General features: G+C 39.9%; 1 protein-coding gene across 1 annotated transcript in view; it reads left to right on the plus strand.

Annotated features, from left to right (window-relative positions):
- LOC132822655 (cadherin-like protein 26) overlaps positions 1–19,921 on the plus strand; it is a 64,368-nt gene that overhangs the window by 21,983 nt on the left and 22,464 nt on the right. Inside the window, exons 5-10 of the mRNA XM_060835902.1 lie at positions 1,403–1,545; positions 9,148–9,381; positions 10,541–10,762; positions 11,484–11,605; positions 15,624–15,743; positions 19,520–19,609. Of these exons, the coding sequence (XP_060691885.1) occupies positions 1,403–1,545; positions 9,148–9,381; positions 10,541–10,762; positions 11,484–11,605; positions 15,624–15,743; positions 19,520–19,609 (931 nt within the window). The remainder of the gene's footprint in view (positions 1–1,402; positions 1,546–9,147; positions 9,382–10,540; positions 10,763–11,483; positions 11,606–15,623; positions 15,744–19,519; positions 19,610–19,921) is intronic.

Consider the following 19,921-nt stretch of genomic DNA (forward strand, 5'->3'; position numbering starts at 1 on the left):
GCAGACACGGGAAGAATGTGCAAACTCCACAGTCAGTCAATGAGTTGGGAATTGAACCCAGGTCTCTGGCGCTGTGAGGCAGCAGTGCTAACCACTGTGCCACCCACATGTTGCTGGGCCAACAACCCAGTTTACAAATTCAAATCCTAGTAAATCGAGAAACCAAATGCAGTAAATATGATAATGTAAGGAACTAGCTTCAGGAAAAATAATCATAAGATATCATGAATTGGCATATATTTCATTCTCACATTGAGATGCTGCTAGGTCAGACTAGTGATAGATCTAGCCAGTCAAAGCTGAATAGACCATTAACAAGAGTAGGATTGTATATCACAACAATTTTTTCCATTATGTCTAAATATACTTTGCCTATTGAATAATAGGTCAATTCTGGTTCTATACAGGGAGTAGAAGGACTTGTCACGAACCAACACACTGATGTTGAAAAAGAGGGAAACATATATGTTGAACACTGATATCTCAGACAGTGTTTTTGAGATTGTAACCAGTGTAAAGCAGTTTATTTCTCATGATATAATTGATTTTTTTCTCAATCCCCTTAAACCTGGTTCCGATGGAAGTAGTTCCTCTTCATTTACGAATTTGAATAATTGACGGCCTAGCCAATTTAATTCACCTCTGGTGACATCAAGAAGTGGTTGATTGTATAGAGGACTATGACTTTGACAACATCACTGCTGTAGTGTTGTAGATCTATTCCTCACCTAGTCAAAATACAGATATGTTTCAGGGCATTGGCATCTACCTGACCATGTCCAAAATGGCCCAAGGTATTCTGTTTGCCAAAATGAAAGGATTAATAAGTACCATCTAGTTTTGTTTTATTCGGTAACAGATGTAGGCACTACCTACTAGGCCAGCGTTTATTACCCATTCCTGATAGTCCAAAGGATAATTAAGAATCAACCATATTACTATGGGTCAGGAGTTACAGAGAGGTCAGACCAGATAACAATGACAGGTTACCTTCCCTAAAGAACACAAATGAACCTGATAGGTTTTAGATCATCTTTATCTTGTCTTTAGAGTTACCTTGATTTTGAAATATGGTAATGTAATTAAAAAGGAGATTTTTCCATTCTTCCACAAAGTCGTTGAAAGAATTTATCAATAACTCACCAATCAACTGTAATCCCTGACCATGGGACAACTATAATCATCATCATTATCCTGTGGGAGAAGAAATAAAATAAAGCAAAATAAATATTAGATAAATTTTAAAAAATACTCCGGATAGTTTGATTCTGATCCCTTGGGCTAGTTTGTGACGTCAAATAGTTTCAATTTCTCTAACTGTAATACATAAAATAATGAAATCTGTTAGCAATTAATGTTTTATGTTCTTGATTAAACCCTTATGTGTCTTTTTCTGTGAAAGATATGTTCGAGGATCTGACCCAGCTGAATGGTTTACAGTAGATGCTGACACTGGTGTTGTCTCAACAGTAAAAACATTGGATCGTGAATCACCTTACGTGAATAACAGTTTCTATACATTACTTGTTTATGCAATTGAGGGTGGTAAGTAGTCTTCTGAAAATATCAGTTTACAGATTGCATACTTAAATGGGTAAGTTAAGTGCCACATGCTTCATTCTGCTGCCTCATACTCAGGAGAAAGTGAGGACTGCAGATGCTGGAGACCAGAGTCGAGATTATGGTGCTAGAAAAGCACAGCCAGTCAGGCAGCATCCAAAGAGCAAGATAATCAATCTTTCGAGCATAAGCTTCCTGATGAAGAGCTTGAAGCATCGATTCTCATGCTCCTTGGATGCTTCCTCACCAGCTGTGCTTTTCCAGCACCACACTCTCAACTCTGCCTCACACTCATTCTAATCCTACTACTGCATCCACTTACCACCAAAGGCCATGCTCTACCACTCTCTCAACTACATACCCCATCTTCCCTTACTCACTCTTTCACCCCCCCACCTCCCATCATAAACCTTGAATGGACTTAGTGCTGCCCACTCACTTGTCTGGGAACTTTGGGGGGCACAAGCTGGTGAGCACCTCACTGATCCACAACTGGCTGAGGAAGAAGCATACAGTTTGTTGACATTTAGAGGGTTGAAGGAGACCAGGAAGCTCTCAGTGCCAGGTAGGAGATGACCCTGTGATGTCAGCAATTAGGGACTTTGTCCAACTGGGCAGGGAGCAACAAGAGGTATTGTAGGACAGAGCATCTTTCATAGCCGAGACACTGCAGGAGTGCTGGTTCTTCATGAGGTCCCAGCTACCTCAACCATGTGATTGCCATCTTCCTCCATGGACAGGTTGGCAAATGCCATGGAAAGCCATGTCCAGCACCCTGAAGATCTGTTAGGATGTGCATGAAGCTGCACTACATTACCCCAGACATCAGACCTCATGACCAGAGGCTGGTGACAGGGAACGCTAACCTCATAATGGGGAACCTGGAAACTGGTGCTTACTTCAGGTGTCTCTTTCTCGTAAGGAGATAGGATTGTGCCCAGTCACTCAAGGAACCACACACAGGCTTCTCAAAGGTTTCTTCTCAGGACATTACGGAGCTGGTTGTCCTTCAACCTTGAAATTGCCTGCTCCCCTCCCAAAATTTAAGCTGAGAATGGTCCACCTGCCACTCATAAGTAACTCCCAGTATGTCTGGGCTGTCCATGCACAAAAGCTCCTGGCATTCCTCAGTGAAACTTTTAAGGCCAATAGGCTACCCGACTCCAGCAGTGGAATGTGAGAGAACGGTGAGACTTTGTGGGAGGATGAGAAGAAAATCCTTTTTTGAGAGCATAATGATGGTGAGGATGATAGTGTACTGGATATAAAGTCAAACTCTTGGATAAAAGTTAAAGGTTTTGTAATAGATCCATTTGATTGTGTTTCTGAATGTAACTGCCAGCATGATCTCTAACCTCATATCCATACAGGATGCACCATGAATCAACGCTGCTGCAACATGTTAAAGGAAGATGAAAATGATGAATGAATTGGTCAGCAATATGTTGCTAGGGGAGTATACAGCACACGGGGAGGTACTAAATTAGAATTACCAGGAGTTAGGGATCCGACTGGTCTGTGTGTAATTTTACTGCTCTTAAAAGGCTCCCTCTCCCTCTCTCCCTCTCTCCTTCTCTCTCTCTCTGCCTATCTCTCTCTCCCTATCTCTCTCTCTCCCTATCTCCCTCTCTCCCTATCTCTCTCTCTCTCTCTCTCTCTCTCTCTCTCTCCCTATCTCTCTCTCTCCCTATCTCTCTCTCTCTCCCTATCTCTCTCTCTCTCTATCTCCCTCTCTCTCGCTCCTTCCCTCCTTGGATAAACTTGATACACTGAGTGAGCTAACTGAACAAGCCTGGATGAGAAGTGCCCAGACTATTGACCGGTGGCTGTACATCTCCCTGACTGCATTAGCCCTACCCTCAGACTTGCCACTTGTGTTGCCACCAGACTGAGCTTGAAAACCTTCTGGATTACTGAGGTATAGACCCTCTGATTGGGAATACCCTGACCAGATGCCTGACTGTGGCCAATTCCTTTGACTGGTATTAGAAGCTATGCTTGACTTCATGAGCCAGGGCTCATGAACGATGAATGTCTCCATGGATTTCTTGTTTTTGACTTTGTTTGTTGGATGTTAATGAATTGGCAGAAATGTATTCCCCAACTTTAATCGACCAAAGGGTAGTTAAGCGTCAACCATATTGGCCGTTGAATTGTCGTGTTAATAATAACAACATGGCTGAGTCAAACATAACTTATAGAAAACTTTTATGAGGTTCCAAGTAAGAGATTAGCATTAAAAATTAAAGCACACAGGATTGAAAGTACACATGGGATAGGAGTTAATATACTGATATAGATAAAGAACTGGTTAGCAGATAGGAAACAAAGAGATAGAATTAACAAGTATTTTTCTGAAAGACAGGCAGTGAGGGGTATCACAGGGATGAGTGCTTGGACCCCAGCTCCTTGGAGTCGACATATTAATGATTTAGAGGAGGAAACTAAATTTAATATCTCAAAGTTTAAAGATGACACAAAGCTGGGTATATGGGTGAGCTGTGAGAAGGACTCAAAGACACTTTGTAATTGACAAATTGAGTGTGTGGGAAAATGCACAGCAAACTAAATATAGCGTGGATAAATGTGACGTTGTCCACTTTGGTAGCAAAAACAGGAAGGGCAGATTATTATGTGAATGATGGTAGATTAGGAAAAGGGGGAGGTGCAGTGAGATCTGGGTGTCCTTGTAATCAGTCATTGAAAGTAAGTATGCAGGTGAAGAAGGCAAATGTATGTTGGCCTTAATAGCTAATGGATTTGAGTACAAGTGCTGAAATATGTTGCTGAAATTGTACAAGGCTGTGATGAAAAAGGACCTGGAGTATTGTGTACAGTTTTCATACAATCCCTACAGTGTGGAAACAGGCCATTTGGTCCATCCCGTCCACACCAACTCTCTGAAGAGCATCTCTCCTAGAGTCACACTCCTTATCCTGTCCTTATAATCTTACATTTCTAATGGCTAACCCACTTAGTCTGCACATCCTTGGACACGTATGGACAATTTAGCATGGCCAATCCACCTGACCTGCACATCTTTGGACTGTGGGAGGGAACAAGAGCACCTGGAGGAAATCTGCCCGAATGCATGGAGAATGTACAATCTCTATACAGCAGTCACCTGAGGGTGGAGTTAAACCCAGGTCCCTGGTGCTGTGAGGCAGCAGGAATAACCACTGAGCCACAATATTGCCTGTTTTGGTATCCTTATCTGTTCTAGGTATGGAGGGAGAGAAATGGCAGGATTGATGTATGAAGAGCGACTGTCGAGAGTGTGAGCCTGGAAAACACAGCAGGTCAGGCAACATCCGAGGAGCAGGAGGATCAACAATTTGGGAATTAGCCCTTCATCAGGAATTGAAAAGCGACTGGATGGTTATGACCTTTTACATTGAACTTCATCAGAATGAGGGTGATCTCATAGAAACCTACAAAACTCTAACATGACTCGACAGGGTAATCACTGAGAACATATTCCTGATGACTGTGGAGTCCAGAACCAGGGGTCACAGTATAAGACCCCTGCATGTCCATTTAGGACTGGGATGAGGAGACATTTCTACACCCACAGTGGGTTTTGCCTGTGGAATTTTCTGCCACAGAAAATGATGGAAGCAAAATCATTGAAGGTTTTCAGGAAGATGTTAGATATAATTCTGAGTATGTAAGGGAAAGTAGAAAATGTTGGAACAGGGTACTAGGTTGAATGATCAGCTTTGTCAGGCTAAATGGCCTATTCCTGCTCTTATTTTCGATACTTCTATTACTATTATTCTAGTACTTCTACAGTCACATATAAGCGAGACCTGGTAAGGATGGCAGATTTCCTTCCCAAGGGACATTAATGAACTCAATGAGTTTTTACAATGATCTTAGAATGAGGACAATTAAGCTAGCTTTTTATTCTAAAATTCTATTGAAATGAAATTTCACCATCTGCCATGTGGTATTTGAACCCATGTTCCCAAGACATTAAGGGATTCTGGATTACCAGTATGCCACCATCTACCAAAAACTGCAGTTTGTTGAGGATGACTCCCCAGAGACTCTGAGACATGGATGTTCGCCTGTGGCACATACAGAGTGATTAATATCTATGCTGTTGGTTTAAGGTGCAGATGGGAGAGGGAAGCAGCAGGTTGCTTAGCAGCTAGATGTTCGCATCCTTGACTGAGGACTGGTGTGTGACTGCATTATAGGCAAGGCAAGTTAGGAAGGTTGTGAACATTCAGGCCGGCTGTAAGTGAGCGAGCAACCCTGAGCTGTAGCCTGATCCAACCCAAAAGCTGAGTCCCTATCCTATATCCTTGTGCAAAAAGTGCCCTAACAGCAGCCTTTCAATGTTACTTGCCTTGTAATGCAGATCTGTACTTCCTCAGTGGTTAGGAGAGGTGCCATGAGTAGCTGATGGGTTGGCAGTTGTTGTGGTTCTGTTCGCCGAGCTGGAAGTTTTTGCTGCAAACGTTTCGTTCCCTGGCTAGGGAACATCATCAGTGCTGTTGGAGCCTCGTGTGAAGCGCTGCTTTGATGTTTCTTCCGTATTTATAAATACCGGAAGAAACATCAAAGCAGCGCTTCACACGAGGCTCCAACAGCACTGATGATGTTCCCTAGCCAGGGAACGAAACGTTTGCAGCAAAAACTTCCAGCTCGGCGAACAGAACCACAACAACGGATACCCGAGCTACAAATCTTCAATCAGATTTTAAACACTTACGGGCGGGTTGGCAGTTTCAGAAGCCAGTGGATGAGGGCTGTATGTGGCTATTGCCCAAGGATCATGTCCACAGATGCTGTTGCATAGTGACATCAGTGGTGAACTGAAGTTGTCTGATACCCGTTCTGATTTCCATGTCGAGGATTCCTGATGTTTGGATTGATCACAGCAGTAGTAGGTTAAGGATCTGTATACTGATAAAGGATGATATGCAGTCAATAAGGTTGTTAATAAGCAATAAACAAGCAACACGCTATTACCTAATGAGAATCTGACATCAATGTCTGGAACTTGTTCAAAAGATGCAGTGGGTTGAACCTGACATCAAGCTAAACCATGCTGGATTTCTCACATGACTCTGCCACAATTCCTGCCATAATCCATCCAATTTCATACAAGCAAAAAATGGATTTGTGAAGGTGAACTGTCAAACAGTGGGCTCTAGCAACCTACCCGAAAGTTGTGGGTGATTCATCATAGATTCATAGAAGTATATTGAGAGTTCATCAAAATGAAAAATGAGATACTGGAGGGAAGTACTGGGTACATGCAAGATCACAAGTATGTCCATGGAGAGGAGACAGCAGTGCAGTGGGGATCCTGACATAGAAGGTTCTGATGATAGGAATAGATAGCACTCATGCATAGACAGAAAATAGCTTTGGCATGAGTAGAACTAACTGAGAGTTTTTTGTGTGGATGTAATAGTTGACCAAAGCAGGAGCTGTCAGGATAGCCGTTATGATGCGGTGAGTGGCAAGTGAGACCATCCAAGAAAAGGCAGTTCACCCTCTCAGAGTCAGTGACAGCAGCAATGAAGAGCTGTCATTCCAACAATCAATGTAGTCCTTTTGTCCTGAGGATTGGGAAGGTGTTCACTGAGGGGCAAGGAGGATACGAGGATACACATCATTGGATTTATCAGAAAAATACAACATCTTGAACAGGTCAGAGAATCAGTGTCATCAGAACCTGTATCAATGAATGCAATGAGTTGCTAATTTGTGCACATTTATGGAGGAGAACCCCAGGCCCTGCCACTTGAGAAGGCACAATCTACCAGTAGCTGGGAGATTGTCAAAAAGCTATTTTGTAACTGGGTCATTTCAAGTGGTGGTAGTGGACTTGAGTGGCACACTACAAGCAGCCTCTTATCACTGCATCAGGTAGGTGATGGATGCTTGAATGAGTTAACATTAGAACACATTGAGCTCCAGACTTAAAGAAGTGGCACAGAGAAAATGAGGCTATGGGATTTAAGCCAGGTGAGTCTGACTTCCTTCTTACTATGTCCACTACCTGAATTTGGATGCTAATTTCATCACTGGACCACTAATTTGGCACACCTTTGAAAACTATGTTGGACGTCAGGCAGCAATGTGGTGTGAGTTTGGGATTCAAAGTGGCTCTGGTCCTGAAATGAAACCCAGCCCATGCATCAATGGAAAAATATATGTAATAGAAGCATATTTTTTAAAGGAATTGGCTAATATTGTATTTTGAGGATTAGAGATGTATTCTGTAAATAGTTTTAGAAACTTGTTGTTCCTAATCAAAAATGTGTCATTTGGTGGGGAGAAGTAACCTTAAAGGGGGTCATAAAGAGACTAGCAGTGAAAAGTTTTATGTCATCTTGCCATCTCTTTAAATGCTGGTTTCTAAACTGCATGTTCTGTTTCATGTCTGAAAGTGTTGAAAGCATTTTGTCTCTTTGGGGAATGAGGTACTGGTTGCATCCATTACTTTCTGCTCCAAAAGCTTGCATACCTTTTTTTGGCAATAGGTTTTTAATATATATTTGTTGTTTTGTTAACTTGCTGATAAATGGGCTGGTGGTGAGATGAAAATAGTTCTGTTCAGTTGACCATTTTTTGCCTGTAATCATATTTTGAATTCTGAAAGGTGTCTTAAGTAAACTGGTGATTTGCTACCAGCTGTTTTGTAGTAATTTGTTCCCCAGCTACCAATTCCAGCTCACTTCCTGGCTATTATTTGAGATCAAACCAGACTGTTCACTATATTGCTGTCATATTCACACCAAGGTGACCTCCAACAAAATATTTGCAACATTACTATGATATGCCATCACATCTCAATGACATCATTCAATGTCATCACAGCCTAGGCTGAAATCTCCCAATATCATCATTCATTCCTTTGTTACTGATAAATTTGATTATTCTATTGTTAGCTAGTTTCCCACATTTTATTCTTCAAAACCTTGAGACTACCTAAAACTCTGATGCCGTTGCCTCTACTTACATTTGCGTAGTATTCATTTATTACTGCCATACTCAGTGACCTACTTTGTCAAAGTGAAGCAATGCATTGATTTTAAAATTCTCATATTTATTGTCAAATGATTCACCTGTCTCTGTCATCTCTTTCAGCTCCCCAACCTGCCTCTGCATCTAATGTTGGTTTCTTGAACATGCTTACTTTTAGTTGCTCCAACATTAGTAGCTGTGCTTTCAGTTAATTTGACGCTTTGTGTGGAATTTCTTTGTTAAACATCTCTAACTATTTACTCCCTTTCCTCTTTAAGATACTTCCGAAAACCTCCAAACTAGTGATCAGCTGACCTAGCATTTCCTTATTTGACTCAACGTTATTATTTTTAATGCTTCTGCAGAATGCTTTGAAACTTTTATTAGATTAAAGATGCTATATAAATATAAACCTTTTTTTGTTGTTCTAATTATAAGTGTTATGAGTAATTGTCTTCGAGGAACTTGGTTTTAGGATTTGCCAAGTGGATTAAAATTTCTTGGCACAGTTAAATGCTAACAGAATGACCACTCTCCAAAGAAATCTCTGAGTGATATCCGTTATTTTTTGTACTGACACATGTCTTTTGTTCACTGCAGGTGAGAGTCCTACCACAGGAACTGGCACAATGTCTCTTTTTCTGATTGATATCAATGACAACCTGCCATATCTTGTCAATACACACCAAGAGATGTGTGATGATGGTGAAGTCCCATTTGTAACTGTTGAAGCACGGGATGATGACCTCGATCCCTACAGTGGTCCCTTCACATTTATGCTGTTGGGCAATGAACAATATATAAAGAACAATTGGAAATTGCGCACAGCAACAGGTACATATTGTAAGAAAGTAGATGTAATATTGAAAGAAAACTGAAAATGCTGGTGGCATTCTGCGGGTCAGGCAGCATCTAATGGAGTGCTAGGCCTGATTGGGCAGAGAACCTAACATAGGAAGAAAATGTGTGTTGTCAGCTGTTGGGGGTGGGCAGCAGGACATCCCGACGCCCCATGGGTTTTACAGAAATTTATAAATTACGTGGCTGCTGGAAGGGTTGCTGGACACTATAAAATTCCCTGAACATGGAAATGATTTGACCTAGCTCCTTGTTACTTTTCTGGATCTTCTGCCATTCTAGCCCATCCCCTGGTGTTCAGTACAATTCAGCCCATGGAGTCAAATGACGCAAAATAAGGCCACTCAGCTCATTGAGTACATGTTTGCATTCTGTAGAACAATTCAGTCATGACTTGTTGCATCTGCGAGGAAAACCAACAAAATAATATTTCAAATTATCAGTATCTGAAATATTTTCATTTTTAGATGAGATAATTTTGATTTAATATCCAAGGAAATATAGAACAGGTCCTGTGCAATAAGGTATTGTTACATCTTCTTCCAGTACTGATAATCTTTATAAAGGTAACCTGTTCAGCCAAGGTGAGTTCAATAAATAAATACCAATAATGAGTCAGAAAGCAAGGCATAAGATGACATATATGATCAGTATAGAAGATTTTTATCACTTTTCAATACATTATCAATAAAGTTATCTCAGTGGTTAGCAATGCTGCCTCACAGCGCCAGAGACCCGGGTTCGATTCCAGCATCTGGTGACTATCTGTGTGGAGTTTGCACATTCGCCTGTGTCTGCATGGGTTTCCTCCGGACACTCTGATTTCCTCCCACAATCCAAAGATGTGCAGGTCAGGTCAATTGGCCATAGTGTTAGGCGCATTAGTCAGGGGTAAATGTAGGGGAATTTGGCTGGGTGGGTTACTCTTCGGATGGTCGGTGTGGACTTGTTGGTCCGCAGGACCTGTTTCCACACTGTAAGGAATCTAATCTAATATTTTCCTTGCGACTTGAAGATGTGAGTAACAATCTAATCTTTTCCTTGCGACTTGGAGATGTGAGTAGTAACTGATGTTGGAAGTTATCACCTTGCCAGTGCGCTAATATTATTGTCATTTGATATTTTATTGTGTCAGATAACAGTGCTCAGCTTGTGATGGAAAAGAAAATGCCTATTGGAAACTACACTGTGCCTTTCAAAATCCAAGATAGACAAGGAATTGCCCAGAACTGTTTTTTGAATCTGCGCATATGCCATTGTCTAGATGGGAAAACATGCCCTGATCTAAAGCCTGCAACAGCTAATTTAAATGGAGCTGCAATTGGAATGTTTTTTGTTGGATTATTATGTTTGCTCTGTAAGTATACATTGCCACACAAAGTTAGAATCTCATGTGGTAATAATTTACATGCAGTAGAAAAAGGTTTGTGCTATTTTAAGGTTTTCAACCATTTGCAAATATCTGGATGTTTAATATCTTCAAATCTAATGTAGTGGAGTCAATATACAAATATTTGCATATATGTTTCTACTGTGAAGCTATTACCTTTCTTTCATAACAAAATATTAGTGATATTTTAATACCTATGATATTAGAATATTTCAATCACCTTATGTTAAAAACCTTGTTTTTGAATCCCTATACAGCTTTGCCCTCCTTAGTTCTGTCAGCTTTTCCAGCCTCAGAGCTCTCTGAGATATCTGTGTTCATTTAATTCTGGCCACTTGAACATTCCTGGTTTTAATTGCCATGCTGGTGGCTGTGTTGAGCTGCTGAAGCTCTACCTACTTGAATTTACTTTCTAATCTCTCTGTCACTCCACCATGTCTTCCTCCTATTAAAAAATACCTTTGACTGGGCATTATATTTGATTTGTGATGCTTCTGTGAAGAGAATTATGATATATTATTACAACAAAGCTGCTGTATGAATATAATGTGTCATCATACTATGTTATTCTATTGTTTAAAATAAATATGAAAGGATGTCTAATAATTTAACAATCAAATGAGATTGAGCGCTTTTTTAAAATGGGGAATGATTAACTCGTTTCATTCACTTCTTTTGAACTTTGCAGTGGGATTGTGTTTGCTAGTATTTTGTGAGTTTTCAAACAAGAAGGCTCAACATTCCTTACCTTCTAATGTGCCTATGTGGACTTTGATCAACTACAATGAAGAAGGAGGTAATGCAGAGATGGTAAGTAACTGAACTGGGCTCCAAAATTCCATAGTAACAGAAATTTCCCCAATTACCCTTATTCTGCCAAATAGAAATGATAAGTCATTAAAAATGTTAATTAATAATTTTCACTTACTGGAACGTAATAATTAACTTTAAGATAATGAATATTCCACACAGAATGTTTGGTTTTATATAATATTTTGTTTCAAATATTAAAAATGAGCACATTGTTATTACATATGGCTAACAAGGTCTGAAGGGGTACATAATTTTCTCATTTCTACTTCTGAGGTTGGCTATAATGGAGTGTTGTATTTTTAAAAGATGTGTATTTTTAATTCCATATGTTCTTGACAGTATGTAAAGCTAAATTAAGAAATCTGCCAATCAGTTCTCTTAAATTAACAAAAATAAGGACTTAGTTTAATTATTAAAAACGTACATGCATGTTATCGGAGGGGAGATGGAGTTGGGAAAATGTTTAAGTCCATAAGAGAAAAACAATTCTATGCTTTGTCAATAAACTTGACATCCCAATTATGCTGTGGCTCATGCAAACTGGTTGTTTTTCCAGAGACAGTCATTTTTAACTGCAATCCATCCTTTTCCCAGAGTGATTGTTATAATACTTGAGGTTTCTTTTACTTCTAACAGAGTGTATGTTCCCAAAGCAGGAACTAGGTTGCTACTATTAAAAATGACCACTGTGACTGGACAGCAAGTGCACAGTTACATCTTTGATCTCAGGTTGACAATACTTCTGTAAAAACTATTGATGAACCTTCAAAAAGGTTCAAGCCAGAATTAGTTGTGAATGTACATTAACATCATTATGTCTGAAAAGCTGGTGGACCTAAATGCCAATAATTCTTGATAAATTATGATATTCAGTGCAACTTAAAAAAATCTTCTGTGAGAAAATGATGGATACTGAAGTGCTAGGAGAGTTGAAGCAATCTTCCAAGGAGGAAAATGAGAACAATGAATGGGAGAAGTGTCACCTATAGCTGATAGAGTAGTTTAGCATCAGGCTCAATCAGCCAGGCACGATTGAATTGACAGTTGTTCCCAATAGAGCGGAGTGGTGGGAAGTCAACATTCAATGAGTGTAAATCTGTAGCTGCATGGAAAGGCAGGTAGTTCTTGTTTATTCCAAAGATACAAATGCAGTTTTTTTAGGCTTTTTTGTCCCCTTCTGTTTTCCTGTGGTGTAATAAAGATTAATGCTAACAAATAACAACATCTGATGCTGCCACTCTCAACAATTACAATGGATGTCAGTGAAAGAACATCACTCCGTCAGACAGAGTTCTTCTGTTATGTGCCATTGAGGATGGGTTACCTCTCTTCTTGAAGCTGCAACTAAACTAGCAGGCAATCGGACAGGTGATGATTTAAAATTAAAAATGTATGTACAAATATAATATTCGATTTATAACAAAGTGTCACTTATGCTATCTCTATGCTTTTCTTTTCTTTGCCCACCTGTTATGCCCAGGTGTAGTCCTGGGGTTTGCAACTGTGACAGATGGAGCCTGTTAGTCCTGAAGCTTTGAGTAGATTACCTGGGTGCATTTGAAGCTTGAGGGCCCAAACATGCAGCCTCACCCTCTTCAGTTGGATCTTCCATAAGCCATAGGAGTAATGATCATAGGCAGAGTGAAATAATGGGGCCCAAAACCTCTTGAGTATCCTGAGATAGAGTTTCTTGGTGGCATGTATATGATTTCTCCTCTGTTTGTGTGCTTACTGGCATAGCACTCTCTCCTTAAGAGAAAAGAGCACTTGGAATGAGATTAAGGTCCTTCGTCTCTCTCTTGTCACTTTGCCATTGAACTGAACATCAATGTCCTAGAGAAATGGAGTCAGATCCGAATGCTTCTCCAGCAGCCAATGGGCATTCTGTTGAACGTGGGTCACCATGGCAAGCACCAACCTGTCTATGGAGCAGCCAGATGCATACATTGCTAAAACTAGCATGGTGCTGATACTGATGATATCATCCTCCAAACTTTGATCTCTGCCTGTCTTTGCAGCTGTGTCTGTCTGAACATCATGACAAAGTGGTTAATGGTTGAAACCATGGAGTTATCTCATGCCTGGTCTCTGCAGTCCTCTGAGTCCTGACCAACTTGGCATTCCTTTCTCAGCCAGCTGTGGAGATGTGTCAATGAGGTGGTGGTGAGAATGTGCACTCCTGTGCCTAATAAAGGGAAAGTACCCACAGATTGAGGATAGGCGACAGCCTTGTCAGTGCTTCACCTGAAAGATCTTTTGCTTGTTTATCAGCGCAGGAGCTGATGATCTGAGGACCAGTGTTTTGCTGGAGAAGTCTATTTGGATGCCTCTGGTGCCTATAGAAGACAAGAGAGGGAGTGAGTTGGACATTAGGGGTAGATGCTTGAGCACACCAAATGTGTGTTCACGGTAATGATGATAGCAGAGCAGCACAACCATATCACTGTGATGGGAACTTGGTTGTTAGAAAGTTGAAGTCTCAATATCTCTGTATGTATGGTCTCCACCCTCTCTCATCAGCTAAAGATTCCCCACCTTAGGAGCTAAAGAGAGAAATATCAGTCACCCTGTAATGTGACTCATAGAGTGTTTCGCCATTTTTGCCTACAATGAAATAAATTGGAGGGATTTCTTTCTATATTTGTTCATAGCTTACACTGTCCAGGCCAGCATTTCTTGTCCACCCATAATTGCCCCGAGGGCTATTAAAAGACAATCACATCACTGTAGAGTCAAAAGTGGGCCAGTCCATGAATGAGTGGCAGATTTCCATTCCATAAGCTCATTAGTGAACAAGAAGAGTTTCTATGACAATTGACAATGGTTACCTGGTCAACATTAGACTAGCCTTTAATTTTAGAGATTATTAACTTCACATTCAGCATTTGCCACAGTAGAATTTGAATCCATGTTTCCAGACCATTAGCCTGGGGTTCTGGATTACTTTTCCAGAGACATTACCCCAACGCTGGCACAACTATTAGTATTAGTGCGGTTGGAGAAGATGTGGTGAGGTGCCCTGAGTGAGTGAGTAGGATTGTAGTGGGCAAGAGATCTTAGCATTCTGGAAGAGGGGTAAGTGAAAGTCATCAAAGGAAGATGCTGCTTGCAACAGTGAGAGTGACAGACCATGAGACGTGGGGGGAAAGTGGTTGCAAAGTTAGATTGAGTGTGATTTAGCAGTGAGAGAAGTTGGTAACACACAAGTGTTACCTTTCTTATATCTTTATTATGGCAATGTTATGATTCCCTCCAGATATGGGCCCTGCACTGTTCCAGGTGGCTATTTATGGCCAGGCTGGCAGTGCCTGATATTGTGGCATCCTCTGGAAGCCCTGAGGAAAGAGGACAGCTGTCATGCCTGTCACCCTAACCACCAGCACCTCCAGATTCTTGACAATGAAATGAAGTCCAACTTGACTCTGTCAACCATGCCATTTACAATTGGACAGCAAGACGCTAAAGACACTTCTGGGCTTGCAGCATTTGAAATGGTTCTCTGTTCAAGTTGAAATATGGCTCCTTTTGGTATGACTGCTGTAAGGTCTATACAGTAGGGAGCACTTCTGCCTCCACTGAACACAAGTTTGTATAAAAACAGCATTATGGAAGTGTGATACTTAATTAATTAGGTGCACAGTGGAGAAATCCATGAAAAAAAACCTGGGTTTCTGGTGGGAAATTGTCCATGAAACTCTAAAAAAAATTGACTCCGTGAAAATATTGGAAAATTCAGACTAATTTTCTTAAAGCTAATTGGGTTTCCTTGTCTTGTTGAGTTTGGCTAGCTTGCAGTCAGCAGTCATTTGAGGGGCATTATCCAGGCTTGGTTAAAGCTCTTTTCTTCAACAAACATCAAAGGTATTAAACCAGTCAATGGAACTGATTAATAATTCATATTCATCTTTGTGACTCAAGTCAATGGCAGTTCACTGAATTACATTATGTACTAATTTATGCAGGCTGTGCACTTACAGCTTACTTGAAATAATGTGCTTGTTATTTTCTATTACAGAAAAGTCCAATTGATAATTCAAATCAATTAGTTTCCACCAATGCTGGTTTGGGGGCAAGAAGGATAACATCAGTCAAATCTAATATGCAAAGTAGTGCTCAGGTTGGATACAGAGAAAATGTAAGTACTTCCATTGCAACTTAAGTTAAATATAGATTAATCCCTCATTTAGATACATTGTGTCCTTAGAATTTTATAATTTTATAAAATCAGGAAGAACAAGATCAAATTTCTGTATCAAATTTAGGCAAGAGTTGTTTTGATTGTGATAGGGAACTTACAAATATATTTATAAATATTTCCTCTGACGTCCTGAAATAATGACAAACATATTCCAAATATTTGAAATATTTCAGAGTTGCAAAAAAAGTCTGCTTTTCCAGTTTTCTGTAAAGAAGATATTCAAAATATATTTACTTGCAACTTGGCGATAGTGGTGAAAAGTGGGTTAGGGGTGACAAGATGGTTAGGTTCAGAAGAGGCAACCTTATAAATATTGGGATCTAGAGAGTATTTGGCTGAACCATAACAGATTAAATTCAATACAAATAATGTAATTATACATTAGAAGGAACAATGTGGCACAGATTTAATAAACTGAATTTAAGAAAAATGTGATGGAAGATATCTGATTTATTTATGTTAATTTTCTTCAGAGTTTGGGTTTCAAATTAGTGACTTATAGATGTTTGTCTATTTTTGTCATGTGGTTTAAAAATTAGTTAGTTCAAAAGGCTTTGGGTTCAGTTTGGAGGCGACCTGATTGAAGTCGGATGTTATTATAATCTCTTCTACTAAAAAAGGAAATTGTTCAGACCATTAATGTTTGTCTGGAAACATGCATTGATTATTCAAAACTGAGAATCGCTAAGATTTCCACACTGAGTATTGAAAGGAAAGACTTTGAAACTTATGGGACAGGAACTGACAAGAAGCAGTTAAGTCAAAGTACAGGGAAAGAAATTTTTTGGGGAGTTTGAATTAATCATAAAATGATGTTGGGAAGTAGAAGGGATTATGTTTTGCAGTGTTTTGAAATCATTCAAACAGTTATGTTTAGATAGGTTAGTTTGTTTTGGTAATTTCTTTTGCGTAGTAAACTTCTGTTTTGTTGTTAAAACCAAACATGCAGCCTTATTTGCCTATGTTTCAGTAAAACTTTGCCAGCTAAATTAAAAATAAATGTGATCTATCAAGTCAGGTTTCATTCTGAGCTATGTCTTACCCTGCAGTAGTAGCTGGAATCATAATAAAAGGGGGAATTTGTCTACACAAGATTGTCTTGTGCTGCAGTGTAAACTTGCAGTCAAAGAATGAAAATCCCGAGTTGCAGTTTCCAAATTAGTAAAGTATGTCTCTGATGTTATCAAGACAAAGCTGTATATAGTACTCTGGTAAGGAGAAGCCTTGAAGACCTAATTTATGTTAAGTTACTGAGGCACATGGGAGATATTCAAGACTTGGACATATCATTAATGAGGACTAATTTCTGAGGAAGCTTTAACTGGATGACAGTCCTTATAGAATGGTATCAGCCTTTCCCTGACAACATCAGTTTGAGGCCTGGGTTATTTTAGCACCCAGTCCAATTGTAGTCACTAACCACTTGCCTGTTACAAGCAGATAAAGGCAACCTGTCAGCTGAAAAGCAAGTATAAAGGAAGGGGGATTGCTGGAATATTTTAAGTTAATGGTGAAGGTGAATCAGAGACACTAGGGGCAGAAACTTTTCCAAATCAGTCCCTTTCAGAGCCTGAAGGAGCACTCCTGGTTTCCTGACACCAGAAAGAACATTAGAAACTCATCTTTTTAGTCTCAATTCCTCAATGTTTTTTTTTCACTGATTGAGGTGGTCGTGATGGACATTCCACTCTGATCACATTTAAAAGGACACATTTAAAACTATTTCAAGGTTTTTGATTTATACATATACAATGTTCCTGCCTCCACAAACAGAAATGTTCTGAAATGATAACTCTGTTTTCTCTCTGCAAACGCTGCCCAACCTTCTGAGTTGCTCAAGCAATTTCTGTTTTTGCTTATTTTAGTAACAATAAAATCCATGCAATATTCAATAATTGAATTGGTCCCTTTTAACTGACACTTTGCTTATAAATTCTCTTGGATGGGTAGAGTTGAAACTTCTCCCCAGCATCAGAGCACTATGTTATGCAAAAAGGTAGAACTACTTGGATTCATTAATTTTGAAGGAGAGTGAATGACAGATGCTTATTCTAATTATCTGTTACAAAGTAGAATAGAGAAGGTTAAACACTTTTATCTCAAGTAATGAATGTATAATAACTTGATATTTTCACAGTTGAGGATGATATAAAAATGCACTTCTTCATAGAAAGAGAGTTGATTTACCTATGTGATTTTCTGGTTAAGGCACCTTCAGGCAAAAACACTGGAGTCATATGAAAGAAAATTAAAAACTGTGGTAAAAGCATAACAAATGCAATATTACAGAAAGTCCAAAAGGTGTACTTAGTTTAACGTTTTTATAATTGTGTTAGATAATGACCTTGATAGTGAGAGTTGCCTGCCGGTGTGATTGGTCAAGTGATCAGCTCTCCAATCATGGAAATAAAATTTTGAAAGGTAGCTTCAAAGGAGGCCCATGTAAAGAATTTAAAATATGGCATTCACACTATTGCTCTTGTCTCCGATTTTCCTCGCCTTCTAACAGTCAGTTCTTGTCAGCCATCTTTTGAAAAGTGTTTCTCTCTCGTAGTACCATCTACAACTTCCAGGCTCTGCCCAGCCTCTCATGCTTTGAGTGAAATAACAGTATCAAATGAGTTGATTGTATTTTATCAGATGAGGTCAGACAAATGTGGTGCAGATATATATAGTACCTGAGAGCTAGCCATTTTATCACAGTTGCCTGTTCAAATCCAGCCAGCTCCATTTGGCCAGACATCTCTAACAGGATACCATAATGTCTGGTAGAACTTTATGAAGACGGCACTTTATGGGGCGGCACGGTGGCACAGTGGTTAGCACTGCTGCCTCACAGCGCCAGAGACCTGGGTTCAATTCCCGACTCAGGCGACTGACTGTGTGGAGTTTGCACATTCTCCCCGTGTCTGCGTGGGTTTCCTCCGGGTGCTCTGGTTTCCTCCCACAGTCCAAAGATGTACGGGTCAGGTGAATTGGCCATGCTAAATTGCCCGTAGTGGGGTAAATGTAGGGGTATAGGTGGGTTGCGCTTCGGCGGGTCGGTGTGGACTTGTTGGGCCGAAGGGCCTGTTTCCACACTGTAAATAATCTAAAAAGACAATATTTGATATTTCACAAGCTAATAGTTCTATACAGTGACCAGTGTGATGTTTCCACTCATAATAGCAAAAGCTCTGAAGATTCCAGAAATGACCTTTATGTACAGAGAGATTTCTACTGCATGAAAATGTATTTTTAGATGTAGATATATTTAGTTCACCATTCTGCACTTTTAACAATTTAGAACAAATACTTAAAGATGATTTTTTTTAACCACAGGGTCACAAGGTCAAGCCAACATAAATTTGATCTTATTGTTTTGTATATATTGACGTCCACATCATCAGAATAGTTTAGTTCAATTTTTACTTCAAATTCAGTTCAGAACATTTTTAAGATTTCATGGTATTCTAGTCAGTGATGTCATATTTGAAGGGATACCACAAGCACAGTCAATACATCAAGGATTTGACCAGTGGTATTGCTAGGGGTTTGCATTGGTCCACTTGGGAGGATATTGAGTCAAGGAGCTCTACCTGAATTTTTGGTACTACATTTTTTGATCACATGTATTGATAGTCATATAGGGTGCAAATTTGCATCATACTGAAAAGACATCTCATCTTGCTGTTGAATTTATTCAGGATTATTCATTTCTCTTTTTGTTCCAGAATGGTTTGCTCTACGGAGTTGGAACATGGGGCCCATTTAATGCACATCAAGGACATGACATGAATGCCCCGGGTAGCCAGCATTATTTGGTAAGAATAGATTGTATCTGCCTCTCGGCAGAGAGGGAGCGGGGTTCAGAAGCAAGAAACAAGAAGCTTCTCTGCCGAGGACATGCAGGTTCTGGGCTACCTCCATCACCATTCCTTCACCACCTGACACCTTGAGGAAGAACGCCTCATCTTCCACTTCGGAACCCTTCAAACCCAGGGCATAATGTTGACTTCACCAGTTACCTCATTTTCACTCCCCCCACCTTACCCCAGTTCCAAACTTCCAGCTCAGCACTATTCTCATAAACTGTCCCATCTGTCAATCTTCCTTCCCACCCATCCACTCCACTC

This window comes from Hemiscyllium ocellatum, chromosome 15, assembly GCF_020745735.1.
Source record: "Hemiscyllium ocellatum isolate sHemOce1 chromosome 15, sHemOce1.pat.X.cur, whole genome shotgun sequence".
NCBI lineage: Eukaryota > Metazoa > Chordata > Chondrichthyes > Orectolobiformes > Hemiscylliidae > Hemiscyllium > Hemiscyllium ocellatum.